The sequence below is a fragment of the Chelonoidis abingdonii genome, chromosome 4 (assembly GCF_003597395.2).
Source record: "Chelonoidis abingdonii isolate Lonesome George chromosome 4, CheloAbing_2.0, whole genome shotgun sequence".
Lineage (NCBI taxonomy): Eukaryota > Metazoa > Chordata > Testudines > Testudinidae > Chelonoidis > Chelonoidis abingdonii.
In genome coordinates, this window is record NC_133772.1 from 47660275 (window position 1) to 47677223 (window position 16949).

General features: G+C 41.2%; 1 protein-coding gene across 1 annotated transcript in view; it reads left to right on the forward strand.

Annotated features, from left to right (window-relative positions):
* The window catches only part of PLEKHA7 (pleckstrin homology domain containing A7), a 334075-nt gene extending 317437 nt beyond the window's left edge, over positions 1 to 16638 (forward strand). Inside the window, exons 27-30 of the mRNA XM_032799204.2 lie at positions 6232 to 6365; positions 9004 to 9146; positions 12549 to 12657; positions 14681 to 16638. Coding sequence (XP_032655095.1) covers positions 6232 to 6365; positions 9004 to 9146; positions 12549 to 12646 — 375 coding nt within the window. The 3' untranslated portion in view covers positions 12647 to 12657; positions 14681 to 16638. The remainder of the gene's footprint in view (positions 1 to 6231; positions 6366 to 9003; positions 9147 to 12548; positions 12658 to 14680) is intronic.
* Positions 16639 to 16949: the final 311 nt, after the last annotated feature.

The window sequence follows — 16949 nt, forward strand, 5'->3', positions numbered from 1 at the left end:
ATACCCGCAACTCCGAATAAGGGATGGAGGGTGGGTAGTGAGCACGGCCAGAGGGACCAGCGACGCCGAGACTCGAAGAACGTCAGTTACTGCACAAGGTGATAACTTCCTACCTTCTTCTTCTTCGAGATGATGGGTGGGGTGCTGCCCTTTAAGGGACTATTGAAAGCAGATTGGACATGCTCAAGGAGGTAGGCCTGTTCGGTGCTGGCAGACCGCCGTAATCAAAGACTGCCTTCTGCCCTAAATAGATGTGATGCAGAGAAGGGGTGCCTTGGAGGAGAGTGCATAGTGAGTAACTGAGAGAGTGGGTGGGATGATCCAGAGTTTGGCCGACCCGTACGAGATAGTCTGACAAGGATCCTCGTGCGGTAGGAAAAGGGCTCTCTAAGTGGTATGATACCACACCGATCCGTGGAATGTGCCTAGTGTATTACAACATGCCGGGAGCGGAGAGGGAAAACGGTTTCCCTGCATCTGATACTAGAGACGTATGCTACTCTAGAGATATGTCGCGGAAAGCACTGGAAGTCCCAAGCACTAGCCATGCCAAATTGGAACGGTCCGCGGTAGAGACACAAGACGTCCAGGAGAGCCTCGGAAGAGGTCGTGTGTGCTGTCGTCAGCATTACAATAGGAAACTTTGACGTTGGTGGTTCGCGTGAAGAATAGTTGCGTAAATGTTACTGGTTCATTGAGGTAAAAGGGAGCAGACTTTTGGAAGAAGTTCGCTGTGGTTATTGTAGAGAAGAATGCTTGCCAACACAAGGAATAATACACACACATGCTGGGTCCTGTTAACGCAAGAGGGCCAGTGGCGGTCGCTGGCAAGAGCCGGCTATCTGCCTGCCCGGTCTAAGGGCGAGATGGTACACGCAAGGCCACCAAAAAAGGGAAGGCGTCGTTATTCACATTGAGTAGTTGACAAAAGGGACAGTGGCTAAGGGCTCCCATAAGGGTTGTGAGTTAAACGGACAATACGTGAGGCTGAAGTACGCCATGCGAGGGGTAGGTTTCTGAGGCATGAAAACATAGGGCTATATGTGGGAGGGTCCTAGGCGTCGCAAAATTCAGGAAACCTTTGGTGATGGGATGAGCGGTGGCTTAATGTCTGGTATAGATTCAGGAGAGGTGCGTGCCGAGAGAAGGCACGCGCTGGCACTGGGGCCGTTTGGCTGTGCAATAGTTTGCGCAGAAGAACCTAAGTCGGTGCAAACAACTAGCGTACGTCTCGGGCAGTGTGGCCCTATGTTGTACCTTCAGTTCCACTCTCTTGAAGCTTTTGTGTGGTTTACTTGGGATGTGCAAGTCGCTTAGTAGAAGGAGTACTAGAGCAGCACGCTGCCAAGCACCGCGACCGCTCTGTGTGCCCAGGGGGAGTGCGCTGCCGGCACTGCGTCCGTTTGGCAGTGCTGAGGTAGGAGTAACGTTTGTTCTGCTCGGCACGGGCCATTTGCCGGTGCCCAGGGGAGTGCATCGACGTGGCAGTCGGTCTAGCGGCCGTCACTATTTGTGCACGGTGCCAAGGGACAGGAGTGACAAGGCTATTGCACTATCTCCTTCTGTACTCACATCGAGAGCAGCTTTCGGGACTCGCGCTGACCCAGTGCTCTGTGAGACAGCGTGGCTTAGGCATCAGAAAAAGCTGAGGCACCTGCCTTTGGTGTTGTCATCAAACACTAGGAGGTCACGTGATCGTCACGAAGAAAGCCGCTACGACCTCGTTGCTATCCCCCTTGTCTAAAGTCTCTCCTGAGACTGTTCTGCTCTGCCTCCGCTCCAGGGAGGGTAAGAGCAACGCTGCCCACCAGTTCTGATCTGGCTGGGGCGCGGTGGAGTGGGTTTGACCTTCCATCTCCGACAAGCGTCTGCTTGCTTCGTCGGCAGTCGTGTCATCAACGCCTGGGATGTAACCAGCTGAATATCTGGATGGTTCGCAAGGCACCAATTTCAGAGTTTCATGGTCTCTGAACAAAGAGAAGTGGGAACGAGCCCCTCCTTGGTCTGTGACGTCATGTAACATGCAGGCAATGTTGTCTGTTTATTATGCGTACATGTGATTCTTGATTATGGGAGGAAGCAACGGCAAGCATGTCTGGAATAGGCGCCAAGCTTCTAGAATGTTATGGTGTAGGGAGGTCTTGGAGGATGAGACCACTCGCCGGTGTACTGTGTGGTGTAAAATTTGGCCCCGAAGCCGGTGAGGGATGCGTCGTTGTCAATCGATTCGAGCTAGTTGGGTGGAGTCTTGGAGGATTAGGGTGTCTTCATACCCTATAGAAACCTCGAGGTGTTTGATCTCAGGGGATATGAGGGCCCGCATGACTAAGTCCCTTGCAGCGTCGAGGACAAGGCGATTGAAGAGTTGGTATTATGGCGCATTGAATAGCATGACAGTTTGATGGTTGTGAGAGCGAGATGGAGCGGCAGCAGCTTGTGAAGCACCTCATCATGTGGAGACATGGCATTTTGACGTCATGAGAGTTGACACGAGCCGTCGCACTGTGTTCCAGTAGTTGGAGCAGTCTTCGGCGGCGCACAGGGCTGCTGTGAATGCTTGCAGGCCAGCCAGTTGTATAGTATTGACACGGTCAGGTGGAAGGGATGCCCGCCGGTTCTGGAGTTAGGCTTGCCTTCTATAAAGTCCAGAGCGTTGGTAGGTAACTTGACCCTGAGAGTTGTTCTAGGATATCTTGCAGGCACAGGGATTGGCAAAAAGGCTACTCGAGAGGTGCTCGGAGTGATTTTTATGAAGCGAGGGCCTCGGTATGTGTGGAGGCACTGAGAGGCAATCGTAACTAGAGGTGTGGAAATATTATAACCCCTTGTTTCCTGAAGGTAGGCTTGGGGTAGCCTCTGTTGTAGAGAAGGAACTGAGGGTACCGGCCACGCATGCTCTCTAGTGACATACTCAGAGTGAGTGACAGGTTCTAAGCATGCGTGGCCGGTAGGAGTACTGCTGTAAAAATCTCCGATCAAAGGCGCAGGGGCGCACCGACACCTAAAATGGAGCACCCACAGGGACACTCATCTCGAAGAACGTCAGTTGCTGCACAAGGTGAGTAACCTCCTCTTATGAATTTAATCTCCCAGGCTCGTCTTTTGAAAGTGTTGTGCAGGTTTCCTTTGAGGATGAGGATTGATAGGTCAGAGATAGAATGATCACTTCGTGATAAGTGTTCGCCCACAGGTGATGTGGTGTATTTGTCTCTAATCATTTTTCTGTGTCCATTCATTCAAGAGCATAGTGGTTGTCTCGTTTCACCCACATAGTTGCTATTGAGGCATTTAGTGTACAGAATGAGTTGAAAAGTCAGTAAAGATCCTTAACAATGGCATGAATTGCAGTACATTGCCTGTGGAATCAGGAAGTTGTTATACCTTGATACCTTCATATTAGAGTCTTTGCTGATAGAGTTCAGTTGATGGTGGATCAGTACTTTTAACTTTGTATGTATGCAATGAGGAGCACTCCACTGCTGTGGATTTTGGGAGTCGGGGAAGTGACGCCCTATTCTTACAAAGCTGCTCAGCTCTACCCTGGCCCATTAGAATCCTTTGCAATACCCAGCTCCCCTTCTTAAGTTGAACAGGAATGGAGAATTACTCCTGTAGACCCTGCAGGGTGCACTGCAGTACAGCTCCCCTCATACAGGTATTTGGAAATTGGCAGGACTAAGAGCATGTCTACACTATAAAATTAAGTCAATCTCACGTTGGCACACAGCCACTGCAGTAATTATATTGGTTGTACGTCTTTACACTTCGCTTCTTGTGTCATTGGTGTGTGTCCTCACCAGGAGCACTTGCACCAATTGAACTGTCAGTGTGGGGCTTTGTGGGATTACTTTTAAAAGCGAGCAACAGTTGATGTAAGCAACAGTGTCTAAACTGACACTGTGTCGACCTAACCACATCGACATTGATGCTACACCTCTTGTGGAAGTGGAGTTATTAAGTCAGTGTAGCGGGTGAGTTGTGTTGGTGGGAATGAAATTTTAATGTAGACACTTACAGAGTTAGGTTGACATAAGCTGCCTTGAGTCGACCTAACTCTGTCATGTAGACCAGAGCTTAGTGTGAACTGGAATACCAGGGATGGATGGAAAGCTGCAGAGCTGGAGGCTCATTTATGTTGACAGTGGCAACTGCTGTGCCCTGTTTGGTCAGACCTTTTCTTTATGAATGATATTTCCCTTTAATTAATTATATGCATATCTGATCAGTTTTGTGGTAGATAACATAGTCTATGTATCTATGATACAAAGGTTATCATTTTTAAAAAAATGCAGGATCCAGTCTAGAAGTTCGAGGGAGTAGCTAATTCTCCATGCCCTTCTGATGAAATTCCTGCTAAAGGTGCCAGTTGTAATAGAGAGTGGGGTTCAGTCCTCTGCTCTAAGCCACCTTTCTGCCTTTCCCTGCCTTCTGGGGCTGGCTCCTGGTACAAGTTAGAGCAGCCCAAAACTGATCTGGTCCCCTACGGGGCAATTATGCGGGCAAGATTTCTGGAGTGCATTGGGTTCTAGCCTCATCCTCTAGCCCCTGGAGTGTTCCCTGTGCTGAGAGGGATATCATAAGAGGCTAGCATAGAGCCATCTGTGTTGGAGTTTTGCCAATTTAGAATCCCCCATGCCATGGGACTCCCCAGCTATCCCTTTAGGGCAAATCTGTGGTCACTTTGCATAGTAAAGTGGCACAAATTTAGTTCAGCGGAGATGAGGATCTGGATTAAGGGCTTCTTTTCCTTGTGACATCACCAGACCATATCCGTGTCACCCTGGCCTCAGGCTCCCCCCTACACTTTAAGAAAACTTGGTCACACAGGTCTGTCTCTTTGGCCAACTAACCTGCTGCTCACACTAAATAGACTTTTGCTTGATTGTTTTACACTATACACTGTCTGGCCAGTCTGCTTGAGTTAGTGCAAAGTAACCAGACGAGCTGATCTAGCCTCAGCAGAGATACTTAGCAGGATATTTGCTGAACTCAGATTTAAGTTGCCTTAAAAAGAAAGGAAGTCTGATGGAAAAAGGGAAGTCTCAGAAGGCAGATCTCTATGGCTGATTGAGATTGGAGGAATAGAACTTTGGGGGTACTCCGTAAGAATATGACAAAAGGAAGGTTAGAGTCAGATATTTTGGTTCTAAAGTTATTTGAGTTCTGAATAATATGATTTCTATATTATGTTATTTGGGTTTGTGGTCGCTTCTAGTGTACACTTATACCAATAGCTAGGGGTGCCCATATGGGGAAAAATCAGGTCATTTCTCATAGGCCACTGAATTGGGTTGGATTTTAATGCAGTGACCTAAAGGTGAAAGGCTTGGGATCTCTTTACTCAAAACTCTGAATCATACAGTCCTCCAGATAGGTTTTAACTGCAGATCCAAAGAAGAGAAGGAGTTCCACTCTTTTCTTCACCTTTCCTTTACTCTTACATTATTCATTTGTGTTCTTCACAAGCACTTTGTCATGTTTAATTAGTGTTGGCTACCAAAGTGCCCTTGTAAATTTGCTGCTCGCTGGCTGGTTCAATATCTTATGAATGTGTCTGATTCAGCTCTGAATTCTTCAAGCAGGAAATCCATCCAAGTTAAAATTGCTAGATGTATTGCCAGCTGTTTTGCAACTCCCTAATTAGAAGTTTTAATCTACATTATTATATTTGCATAATATGTGCAGTATTTAATCACACAGAGTGTATGTCTGTGTCACATTGCCTCTGTGGCAATTTTTGGGACTCCCGAGGTTTCAAATTATCATTTAAAAAAAACAAAACCTCCAAGCATTTCCTCCTTTGCTATTCGTAAGGAAAGGTCACGAGTGCCCCAGCTTTGGCCTCCTCTCCCAACTTTATACAGCAACTTTAAGCCAGACAATTCCACTCTGGGCTCTGCTGCCTGACAGAATGAGCTGCAGAAAGAACCTTTATTAACCCTGACTCCTCCCACAATCTCCTCCACCAATCACAGCTCCAACCCAATGACTTACCTCCCAAAAGGAGAGAAAAAGTCAGAAGAGAAAAAATTCTTAAAGTGCATTAGTTCAAGTTCAAAGGGAATGTTTAGAATCAGGGAAATACACAGGGCTGTAAAGACCCATATCACATTCCAGTCAATGTGCACATGCAATTCCCACTGGGTTAATATGTTTAGTGGAGAATCGCTATACCTTTGAGTTTTTGAAGTCCTAGGTATCAGAAGTTACGGTCTCTCTCTTTTTCCATAGTTATCAAAACCTGAAAAGGTGGCAATTCCAGAACGCTACGTTGACCTGGACCCTGAAGAACCTCTCAGTTCAGAAGAATTAGCTGCAAGACACCGTAATGCAGAAAAGATAAAGAATATTCTTACCAGGTCGAGGTCAGATTATTTTTATAATCCCTCCTCTCTTTTTAATCTCAAACAACTCTATACCACAGACTGTTTCAGATCCAGTGGTGATTATTAAACCAAGGTACAATGTATTATGTAACTTTTATGAAAAATATACAGATGTAATATACATGATAAATACACTTAATACTCAGAGAGGGATATGTGTATCCAAATAATATAGGAGGAGGGATTATCTATAAAATTCCAAGCATGTCACTGTGTGCGTCACTCTGAAGCTTTAAAATATCTGTACGAGAAGTCAGAAGTGATGGAAACAGCTACAAGCATGGCTGAAAGCTGTTTTTGTTCAGAATGTCATCAGAATCATATCTGAGTTTTGTGGTCTGTTACTGTCCAATTTTTAAATTCTCAGCCACTTTGATTTTACGAATTACACTTGTGCGGTGCTCAGCTATGGTAAGGCATATATCTATATCATGCCAAGAGGTTCTCAAACTGTAGCAACCTGAGGACTCTCGTTTTTATTTGAAATTTTTTGGGGACACCCAATTCCCTCTCCCCTGCCGTTCAGCCTTTGCCCTGCCCCTTCTCCAAGGCCCCGCCCCCACTCACTCCATCCACCCTCCCTCCATCTCCCTCACTCTCCCTCACTTTCACTGGCATAGGGGGTTGGGGTGCAGGAGGGGGTACGGGCTCTGAGAGGGAGTTTGGGTCTGGGGTGCAGGCTCTGGGATAGGGCAGAGGGTTGGGGTGCAGGAGTGGGTTTGGGGGGGAGGCTCTGGGAGATAAGGAGTTTGGGTGCACATCCCTCTGGGAGCTGCTCCTAGGCGGGGGAGCCAGGCCCCTCCACGTGCTTCCCCTGCCTGCAGACACCGCCTCCACAGCTCCCATTGGCCGCAAGGGGCTCAGGGACATATTGGCTGCTTCCGGGAGCAGCGCAGAGCTGGGGCAGGTAGGAAGCTTGCCTTTGCCCTGCTGCACCTGGACTTTTAGAGTGCAGGCAGCGCTGGGAGGGAGGTGGAGGAGTTAATCAGCAGACCTGGGGTATCCTCGGGACCCCAGTTTGAGAAACACTGTCCTAGATCATTGTGATATCAGAGGTACCTCAACCAATCACTACCCTTACTCTACTGCTAACTTGCATGCTACCGTTTCATTGGTTGTATGAGGAGATTGCACTGGTGGTGGATTAATTGGCCCGGTTGCCACTTGCATAAATCTCAAAGCACAACCCCCCAGACATAAATCAACACAACTACCCACATAACACAACCATCTTATACAATAATCCCATCACAGCAGCATGTACCTCTCACTCACCATCCACACAGCACAACCAGCACACACAAAAGTTCCAAAAACATATTATCTTAGAATATCAGGGTTGGAAGGGACCTCAAGAGGTCATCTAGTCCAACCCCATGCTCAAAGCAGAACCAATCCCCAGACAGATTTTTGCCCCAGATCCCTAAATGCCCCCCTCAAGGATTGAACTCACAACTGTGGGTTTAGCAGATCACTGCTCAAACCACTGAGCTGTCCTTCCCCCCATCCTTCACTATAGAACACACACTTCATTTGCCATTTGCACAAATCTCCCAGCTCAATCCCACCTAGACACAAATCAACATAACCACCCATACAGCAACACACCTAGGATACACAAGAGCACACATTCCTCATTCACCACCTACACAAATCCACACAACTCTCTCAGCAGAACACAGTCCCCACACAACATAATCCACACACAGAATAACCCTGAACGTCACTCTGTAGCCTGGAATATCCACTGAGTCAGTGTGAAACTGTGAAAACAGCTATAAGCATGGTCGAGATCTATTTTTGTTCAGAATATCACCAGGTTCAATCATCACTGGGATTTGTAGTCTGTTGTTCAATTCTTAGCCATTTTCATCTTTTATATACATGTGACTTTATTAATTACAGCCATGTAACAGCATGGGTTGTAGCTACTAGTGTCCTAATAATGGCTTTTATTTGTATGTCTGAGTGTTTAAAAGCATTAGTGAATCCTGACAAAATGTCTTTTAGGTAGATACGGTAGGTAAACTGAGGCATCGAGAGGTTGTGATTTGCCCAAAGGCAGAAAGTCCATGTCAGAGCTGGGGTTAGAACACCGTTTTCTATCCACTGTACTACCCCTTTTAGACACAGATTTTCAAAGAACTTGCTGACTTACTCATATTGATGCAGTTGAAACTTTCAGCATAAAGCGTTTATCATCAGCTCAAGTGCCTGCCATGTCGTTTATAATCTGTTTGAAGAGAGAGCACCTGTAGGTCACTAGGTTGTGCCTCTTTTTCTTAGCGCTAACAAGTATCCTCACTAACTTCAAAGAAAAGCCACTGATTTTTCATATTGCTTTCATGTGAACAAACCTGTTTTCAACAAAGGGCTTTAAGATGCATTTGACGCTGTGCATGAGTTATTGCAGAAGCTATAATGACTACATTATTTGTTTGTGGTATATACTGTAGTCACTACATTGTCAGTGTATCTAAATCACTGTTTTGTAAAGCATTTTACAAAAGTCTGGAGTGTGATATCTGGGGTATTAAACTAAGCTTTGTTCTGTGCTGCACCATGGATTTTCTGTATGTTTGTAAATGTTAATGATGTTTTTTCACTTTCCCACTAGTAAGCACAACCTACAGCCTGCTGTTGCTCAGGACAAACACAACTCAGTTGATTTAGATTCACAGCTGCAGGAGCAGGAACGCATTATTACCATATCATACGCTTTGGCTTCTGAAGCCTCTCAACGGAGCAAGGAAGTAGCAGGTAATGCTCCGTTATTTCCAAACTAATGGCAGTGACAAATATGTTCTTATTCTTATTGCTACCTAATTTTAAGAGTCTATATGGTTATCTGCTGAACTGCACTGTATACAGATGTTGCCACTATGATACAATTCTATTGCCAGTCTTATTTAAAATTCGGAATCAAACAGCAGATACCAAGTTCTACAGATTCCAAACTAGAGAGGCTTGAGGATTGGCTTTGAAAATTTGGCCTAGTGTAAAAAGAAAAGGAAATATCGCTCTGGTTATGATTATGAAGCTGAAAGCCTGCTACTGTTATAGGTGGCACTGATACATCTAGCCCATCGTATTTGAGATTTTAATCCCATGACCTCGAAACTGTGACATAGCCATTACTGAATAGCCTAAAGTACAATACTTTGCCTTTTGAAGTGACAGGATAGCTTTCTACACTTATTTAAAACATTACTGTGAATGTAAAAAATGCAGAGAGAAGTTGTTTAAAGGGAAACAGAGCACTGACATTTGTTTGGGATGTTGATTGATACTATCACTGCTGAACTTTGCCAAAGGACACAGTATTTGAAACTTTCAAGTAACCCATCAGATGCTTGTTAATCTTTGTATATTGCTAAAGAAAAGTAAATAAATCAACTGAGCTGGGGCTAAACAAGAAAAACTCCAGGCCAGAAAAGCTTCTTTTTTTAAAAGAGTAATTAAAGGGGTTCAGTGACTGAGATAACAGAAAATCACCTGCAACTTTAACTATAATCACTACTATGCCCTTAAAATGCTGAAGAAGATATTGCAAAATTGACTCACTGTATGTTTCTGTCTCATGAACAAGTTTAGTGATCAGACCAACCAGGCAAGGATCCTCTTTGCCTGGTGATGACAGTGGGTTGAAAATGGGAACTGCACTCTTGCTTTCATGACATTTGAAATATTTATTAACTTAGAAAATGTCAACAGAGCTGTATCAAATAGGACAGTGACCATGTTAATAGTTGTTGTTCCAAGTATTTGAATATTCATTTGTAATTGCCACTGCCAACTCTTCCAGTGGAGAATTGAAATATTGGAAATAATTTCAACCCTGATGGGGGAAAAAACATGTTTCTCATCTGAAATAGTATGAATGACACTTGCCACCTAAGCACTGAAGACCACTGCATTTAAGATAGATGATTTCAATAACTGGACATATAATGTTCATCCATAGAAACACACACTGTTTACTTTTATTGAATGTGGCTATGTATTCAAAGACCCAGTGGCAGCAAACCTTGAGGGGAAGCTGATTTTTTTTTTAGGGGGGAAATGGGGGTTATGTGTTTTGACTCTTTGGAGAGATTTTGTATGTAGTTTAAGAGGAAGCTATACGTTAGATCGTATTTGCTTCAGGAAAGATGTCTTCATGGCAACTGACTTGAAAGGATAGGATGATTCATTGAGGAGGAAAACAGCACCTGGATGCATGGCAATAAAAGGGCTATTCAATTAAAACAAACAAACAAAACACTAAAAAGTGAATACAAAGACCTAAAGTTTCCATTTCCATGAAAGGGGGAAATTGCTCATAGGTTAGAAAGGATGTAGGAACTACGACACATTCTCCCCCCATCTGAGAAGAATGAATGCTTGTGTGGAAGGGGAGAGACATTGTAAATGCACTAAATCATAAGATCGCTGGAGATCAAATACCTAGCCTACAAAAATAGCTGTCAGATTTTTATTATTACAGTTTAACTTCTTTTATATCAAACTGAAAAAGTAGGGCTTATGTGGGTGCCAAGAAAATTGTTAGAAATTCAGGAAAACAAAATTCCCACAAACATTTATTGTATATATTCCCTAGAACATCTTAAATGCTGCCTGGAAAACTTATTTCAACGATCAATAGTCTTTCCTTTTTTTCTCTCTTTTCTCTGTTCTGCTTTCTTTCTTTCTTTCTTTTACCATCTAAGGGCTCAATCCGTAAGGAGAGCCACATAAGTTGATCCCTGCATCCACGTGATGGGGACCAAAATGTTCCTCTTCTGTAACAGATTGCTCTGGGTTCACCTTTCAGCAACCCTTAATCCAGAGCTAATGTTAAAGAATTTTAAAAAAATAGCAAGAGTTAGTAAAAGTAATGACAATATATTCTTTCAGAATGAAAAAGATTTAGGTGTTTGAGCCTTCAGGAACTGATGATGTCTGATTGGACATGACCAGTTCAAAAGAGCACCACAGGATTTTTTATTACTTCTTTGCACAGTTGGATATCTGTTCATGTTTGTTCTATTTTCTAGGTCTATATTTAAGGGTGAGGTTTTCAAAGACTCTCAGTGCTGGCCTGATCTTGCTCCAGGGATGTCAATGGTAAAATCTCCTGGGAACACAGGCCCATTCTGAGCATTCTGAAAATCCTACCCTAAATGCCTAGATTTAGTATAAAGACTGCCTTGTGTAATTTTACTGTAAGGTTTGTTTCTGAAATTTTTCCAAGTTATGCTTTTAGCGATCATCTAGCATACTCTAGGATGCTTTAAAATAATAAATGGTAATATAAAATGTGAGCTGTTGATACCCACACAAGCCACAACCTTCAACAGCAAGGTTCCCATATTCCTGCAAATGAATCTCTCGTCAATCTATAAATCAGGGGACGAAATCTGAGAGATCAAGTATCAAAAAGCCACTTCTCATATAACCATTTGCACTCTTTCCCCTCCAAAATTGTAAAGGCAGAGCTTAGCATAGAAATCATTTGGGTCTTTAATATTATGCCAACAAATCAGGATTTCATGTCCTAAATTATAACACTATTTCTGTGCATTGTATATAGAAAAAGCCTTATATTTTAGTAATGAGCATACATTATACTCGGAGCATGCCTCAAGCTGAAGCCTTAAAATGATATTTGACTTCTCACATAATTTATTACTTAAGCTATAAATTATATTTATTTTGTTGTAAACTATTTTTTCACCTTCCTATTTGCTGTACATCTGCTTACTTTCTGCCCATTTATACCAGTGTAACTTCAGTCAAGTTATGAAACTGGACTAACAGGTACAGTATCTGTGCTATCCTGGGATTTCAGATTTTGTGTACAGTTTGACTGGTGTAAATCAGTGTTTTTTGCCATGTTGTTCCAGTGAGATTCATATTAATATGGGTTTTCCTTATTTTGTTTGTGTGTTGTGGAAATAAACCATTTCTGCTTTTAATGTTACTAAACGATACAGAAACAACAGGGGGATATATTGTGAAATAGTGTTTTCCATGTACCTAAATTAATTTTAACACCCCATTGCATTACTGATCTGGTGCAGTGTTTCCTTATTATGTAGTAGTTAGATACTTAAGGTGGCTCTGTTGCAATATGTATGTTTAATTGTGCTACCTAATTCCTGTGTGTGTGATCCCTTCTAGCTCACCAGTTGACCTACCCATCTAAAGCACCCTCACCTTCTGTACCACAGCCACCTCACTCCCCCTTAAGCAATGGATTTCACTACACATTTGTCTAAACACCTTAAAAGTAAGAACTAACTGCTCTTGGAATGTCTAATTTGTCATTACATCTTTGCTTTAACTTTGTCAAAAACTAACACTTTTTACTACAATAATGTAAAATTTATCCAAATTAATGCATGCATGCAGTTTTCAGTAATCAGAAGAATCTGTTTTCAGACAGCAAATATTGCTGCTTACGAACTAATACGTAAGCTAGCAAAAGCCTTTAAGATGATTGCTGTTGGTTAAAAATAAGTAAAGGTTATGTCAATGCTATTGGCAAATTTGGGGCCACATTTTCAGCAACAACTTGCACTGTTGAAAAAGTGTGCATGTGTTTTCACCTGCAAAGTGGCACACACCTCTGTTGAGCACCATACCTGCAAAAACAGGAACCCTTGTAAACAGGCAGTTTGGGGGTCTGCATGCAATTTTGTGGGGACAAACAGATGCATTTTTGCGGAAACTAAACTTAAAGATTAGTTTGAGACAAGCTGGTCTTGTGTAATTAACCTTACAGTAGTTTGTTTGACTGATGCCATGCATTCAATGTTTTTCCATTAAATTATTATACTAATGGAATGATGATGTTTACCCTTCATTCAGTTTAGTTCTAAGCTGCAAGTATCTTGGGCACCATTTTTAAAAAGGACATTTATTGCACCACCATTAAAAATGAACATTTACTGCACATTTCAATGGTATTTGCATTATTCCCTATACTTAAAATGGGAAATACTTACCAATAGTTGTACATATCATAATACTGACAGTATCCCTATTTGGCACCCACTGTACCTCCAGAATTTACTATTAATTCATTCTTGTCTTTCTGCTTTCACATGGGCTAGTTTTCTCTCATACTATTGTATAAAAATACATGAAATAAGTTTAGTAGTAGGTGTGACTGAACATCTTTTAAAAGAGTTAGTCTCTGGCTACCATGGTTTTTGTTTTGGAGTACTTTTGATATCAGCGCTTCTCAGAGTTAAGAAATCTGCATACTTAGATAAGTTCTAGAAAGGCCCAATACTGTGCACACATCAGTTTATGTCAATAGGAGTTCTGTTCAGAATGGCTGCAGTATTAGACCTTAAGATCGTAAAAGGTGACTTGCCTTCAGAAAAGCATATCACAAATGGTAGACCAGGGTTAGGCAACATATGGCACACGTGCCAAAGTGACACACGAGCTGATTTTCAGTGGCACTCACACTGCCTGGGTCCTGGCCACCGGTCCGGGGGCTCTGCGTTTTAATTTTAAATGAAGCTTCTTAAACATTTTAAAAATCTTATTTACTTTACATATAACAATAGTTTAGTTCTATATTATAGACTTATAGAAAGAGACCTTCTAAAAACGTTAAAATGTATGACTGTCACACAAAACCGTAAATTAGAGTGAATAAACGAAGACTCAGCACAGCACTTCTGAAAGGTTGCCGACTCCTGTGATAGACTGACAGCTGTAAAGTTGTTCTGACATCAGTCAGAGCAGCAGGGGAACGTGATGGAAGTGGACTAATGTCTGCCTAGTTCACTTTTTGATTTGGCCGGCCTGATTCCACCACCCTTGCTCAAACTGAATGGCACCTGACTCTTCTAGTAGTCCCATTTAAGTCAAAGCAGATTACGCGTGGAGTGAGGTGTTTTTCCACCAGTAAAGAGTATCAGAATCTGGCTTTGAACTTTTCAAAAGAGTGCAAAAAATAAAGCACTGTCCCCAGATACCAACAGTGAACTTGTCTTAGAGAACTACTCCAAAAACTTGCATCCAAAGTTCACTTTAAGGGAGAGCGTTAAGGAAAAAATCTAGTAATTTTAGCCATTACATTAGGGGCACAGTGATTCTTCTAGATCAGTGGACATCTTCCAGAATTTCAATGGCATCGCGTAATAATTGGTCATACAATTTTAAATATGTATTAATTATCCATTCTATCTTACTGAGGACTGCTATACAAAATCATGTTTTTCTGAAAATGCATACTGGTTGGCATCAGCATACCCTACCGTATTTGACTGCATTTTTGTTTTATTTCATACCAGCCAAAGCAGTCACTGAACATTGACATAAGATACAACCCAACATCGATCTGATGCCAGAGCATGGAAGAAAGAATGTCTTCATTACACCAGCTTCTCTGAAGATACTCATCAGCTGATCTCATAATTTTTCAAAAACAAATTCAGAGAATAATAGAGGGATTTTCTATGAAAAACAAATAAATTCAAATCATTTTAGTTTGGCATTGTTTTAGTTCAGACTTTTTATATAAATAAATGGCACTTTTAAGATACTCTGTAAAATACTGATGTATTTTTAGAAACAATATATTTTAAATTTTTTTAATCAAGGGCTGAGATCATTTTTTTTAAAAAACTGCTTACACAGACTTTACAAAATGTATATCAAATAATCTTGGAAGCACATCATGGCATTTGGGTAAAGCTAACTCAAGTGAGAAGCATACTGAGAATTTTCTTCTTTTTTTGATCACTCTCGTGTCCTTTAAGAAATAGCAAAGGACTCAGCTTGCATTTCTAAATGTTAGTAACCATCATGTTTGCACACAATGAACAAAATTATGGCACTCAGCTTCTAACTCCTGTACATTTTTTAATTCCATGTAGTTAATTTTCAAATATAATACCCAGTGTGTTGGCATTGACAATAGCACTGTCCGCATCAGTAACAAGAAGCTACAAAAATATTTTTTTCTTAAATTAAGAGGACTGGGAAGTAAAAGAGATTTTAATTCTACTGTGTGAAGTAAGCAATAAAATGTTAATAGAATGTGTGATTTTACTAGTAAAAAATATATATATATTTAATTGTTTTAATTAAAAAGCAATATATGATGTATTGCATTATCCTGGAAACAACAGAAATAATGTACTGTGGCACTTGCTAATTTTGTATGTAAATTTAACTGGTGCTTAATTTTGCCAAAACTTTCAAGTCTGATGTTTTGCTTGGGTATAAGGTGAAGAGTTGGCCACTTACGTATGAAGAAAATGAATTTAAATAAATTGCTGTTGCTTCTTTACTTGAAAAAAGTATGCGTACACTTTCAGTGTAAGGCATGCAAAAATCACACAATACTGTGTAATTTTTAGTTGAGTCCAGTGCTAAGGGAGGAATGATTCACAAATACTGTGCTGTGTTTTGCAAGACTTTTAACTTCTGTTTCTTTGCTGCATTCAGATAATGGGTTTAAAAAGAAACTACATGGATTGAGCTTCACATTTGTTTAAAATGCATAAAATAAAAATTCATATTGTATTTTTATGATATTCAGAAACTATTCTTAAGAAATATATTTAGAAAATGCAGTCTATTTTTCACTAACTCAATACTGCCAGTGTCAGCTTCATAACATTTTGCCAAAATAAAATTTTTATTTTTGCCTTTATAAAAAATGTTTGAAAAACAATTAAATGAATATCTTGCAAGAAAATGTTAATTTAAATAAAATGTAACAGTTTGGGGAAAATGGTGTATGTACAGATTAAAATATTAACATAACACTTCTACTGCTTTTGTCTTGTCAGCTGTCCTGTTGATTATTTTCAACATTGTTTTTAAAATCCCCATTAATTACATTTTGTTTTCCCTGGTTCTGACCCAAGCCCATTGCTGTCCATGGGAGTTTTTCCATTTATTTATATAGGAATTGAATCAGGCCTCCTGTGTATCAAGTGCTGAACTTAGGACAGCTCTTAAATACATACTTAAGTCCATCTCTGTTCAGGAAAGCACTTAAGTACAGGCTTTCCTGAATTGGAACCTAAATGTTGATCTTTCCTAGTTTACAGTTTTCTCAACTGCCAAATTCTTGACACTTGGTATAGTATGAAATTAAAGTAGCTAGAGTAATTTACATGTTCTGTGTGCAAAAAGTGCAACTCCCCATCGCTAATCCTGTAAACATCATGTGGTTGCTTGTGCAACGTATGGACAAACATTAACCAATAAAATGTCTGGAAACCAACTGGAATTTAAGACTTCTGTAATAGCAGGCGAGAGTCAGTTTGTACTATGACAGTGCCTTCAAATGACATGGGTTTGATACAGACTACTGGAGGTTTTTATTTCTTAACTTTCTTAAACTTGAACTACTTAATACAATGGAGTGAAGAGAACAAAGAGTCAATAACTTTTAAAAAAAGAAAATCGAGATATTTCTGTAGTTCAGTATTGACATTGTGAACTTCACAGAGTTTAAATGAATATTTGACTTCAAATGTGTGAACAGGAAACGCAAAGCTGACATGCTTATAAAACCCTTGTCCCATTTGTGGGAATATGCATGGC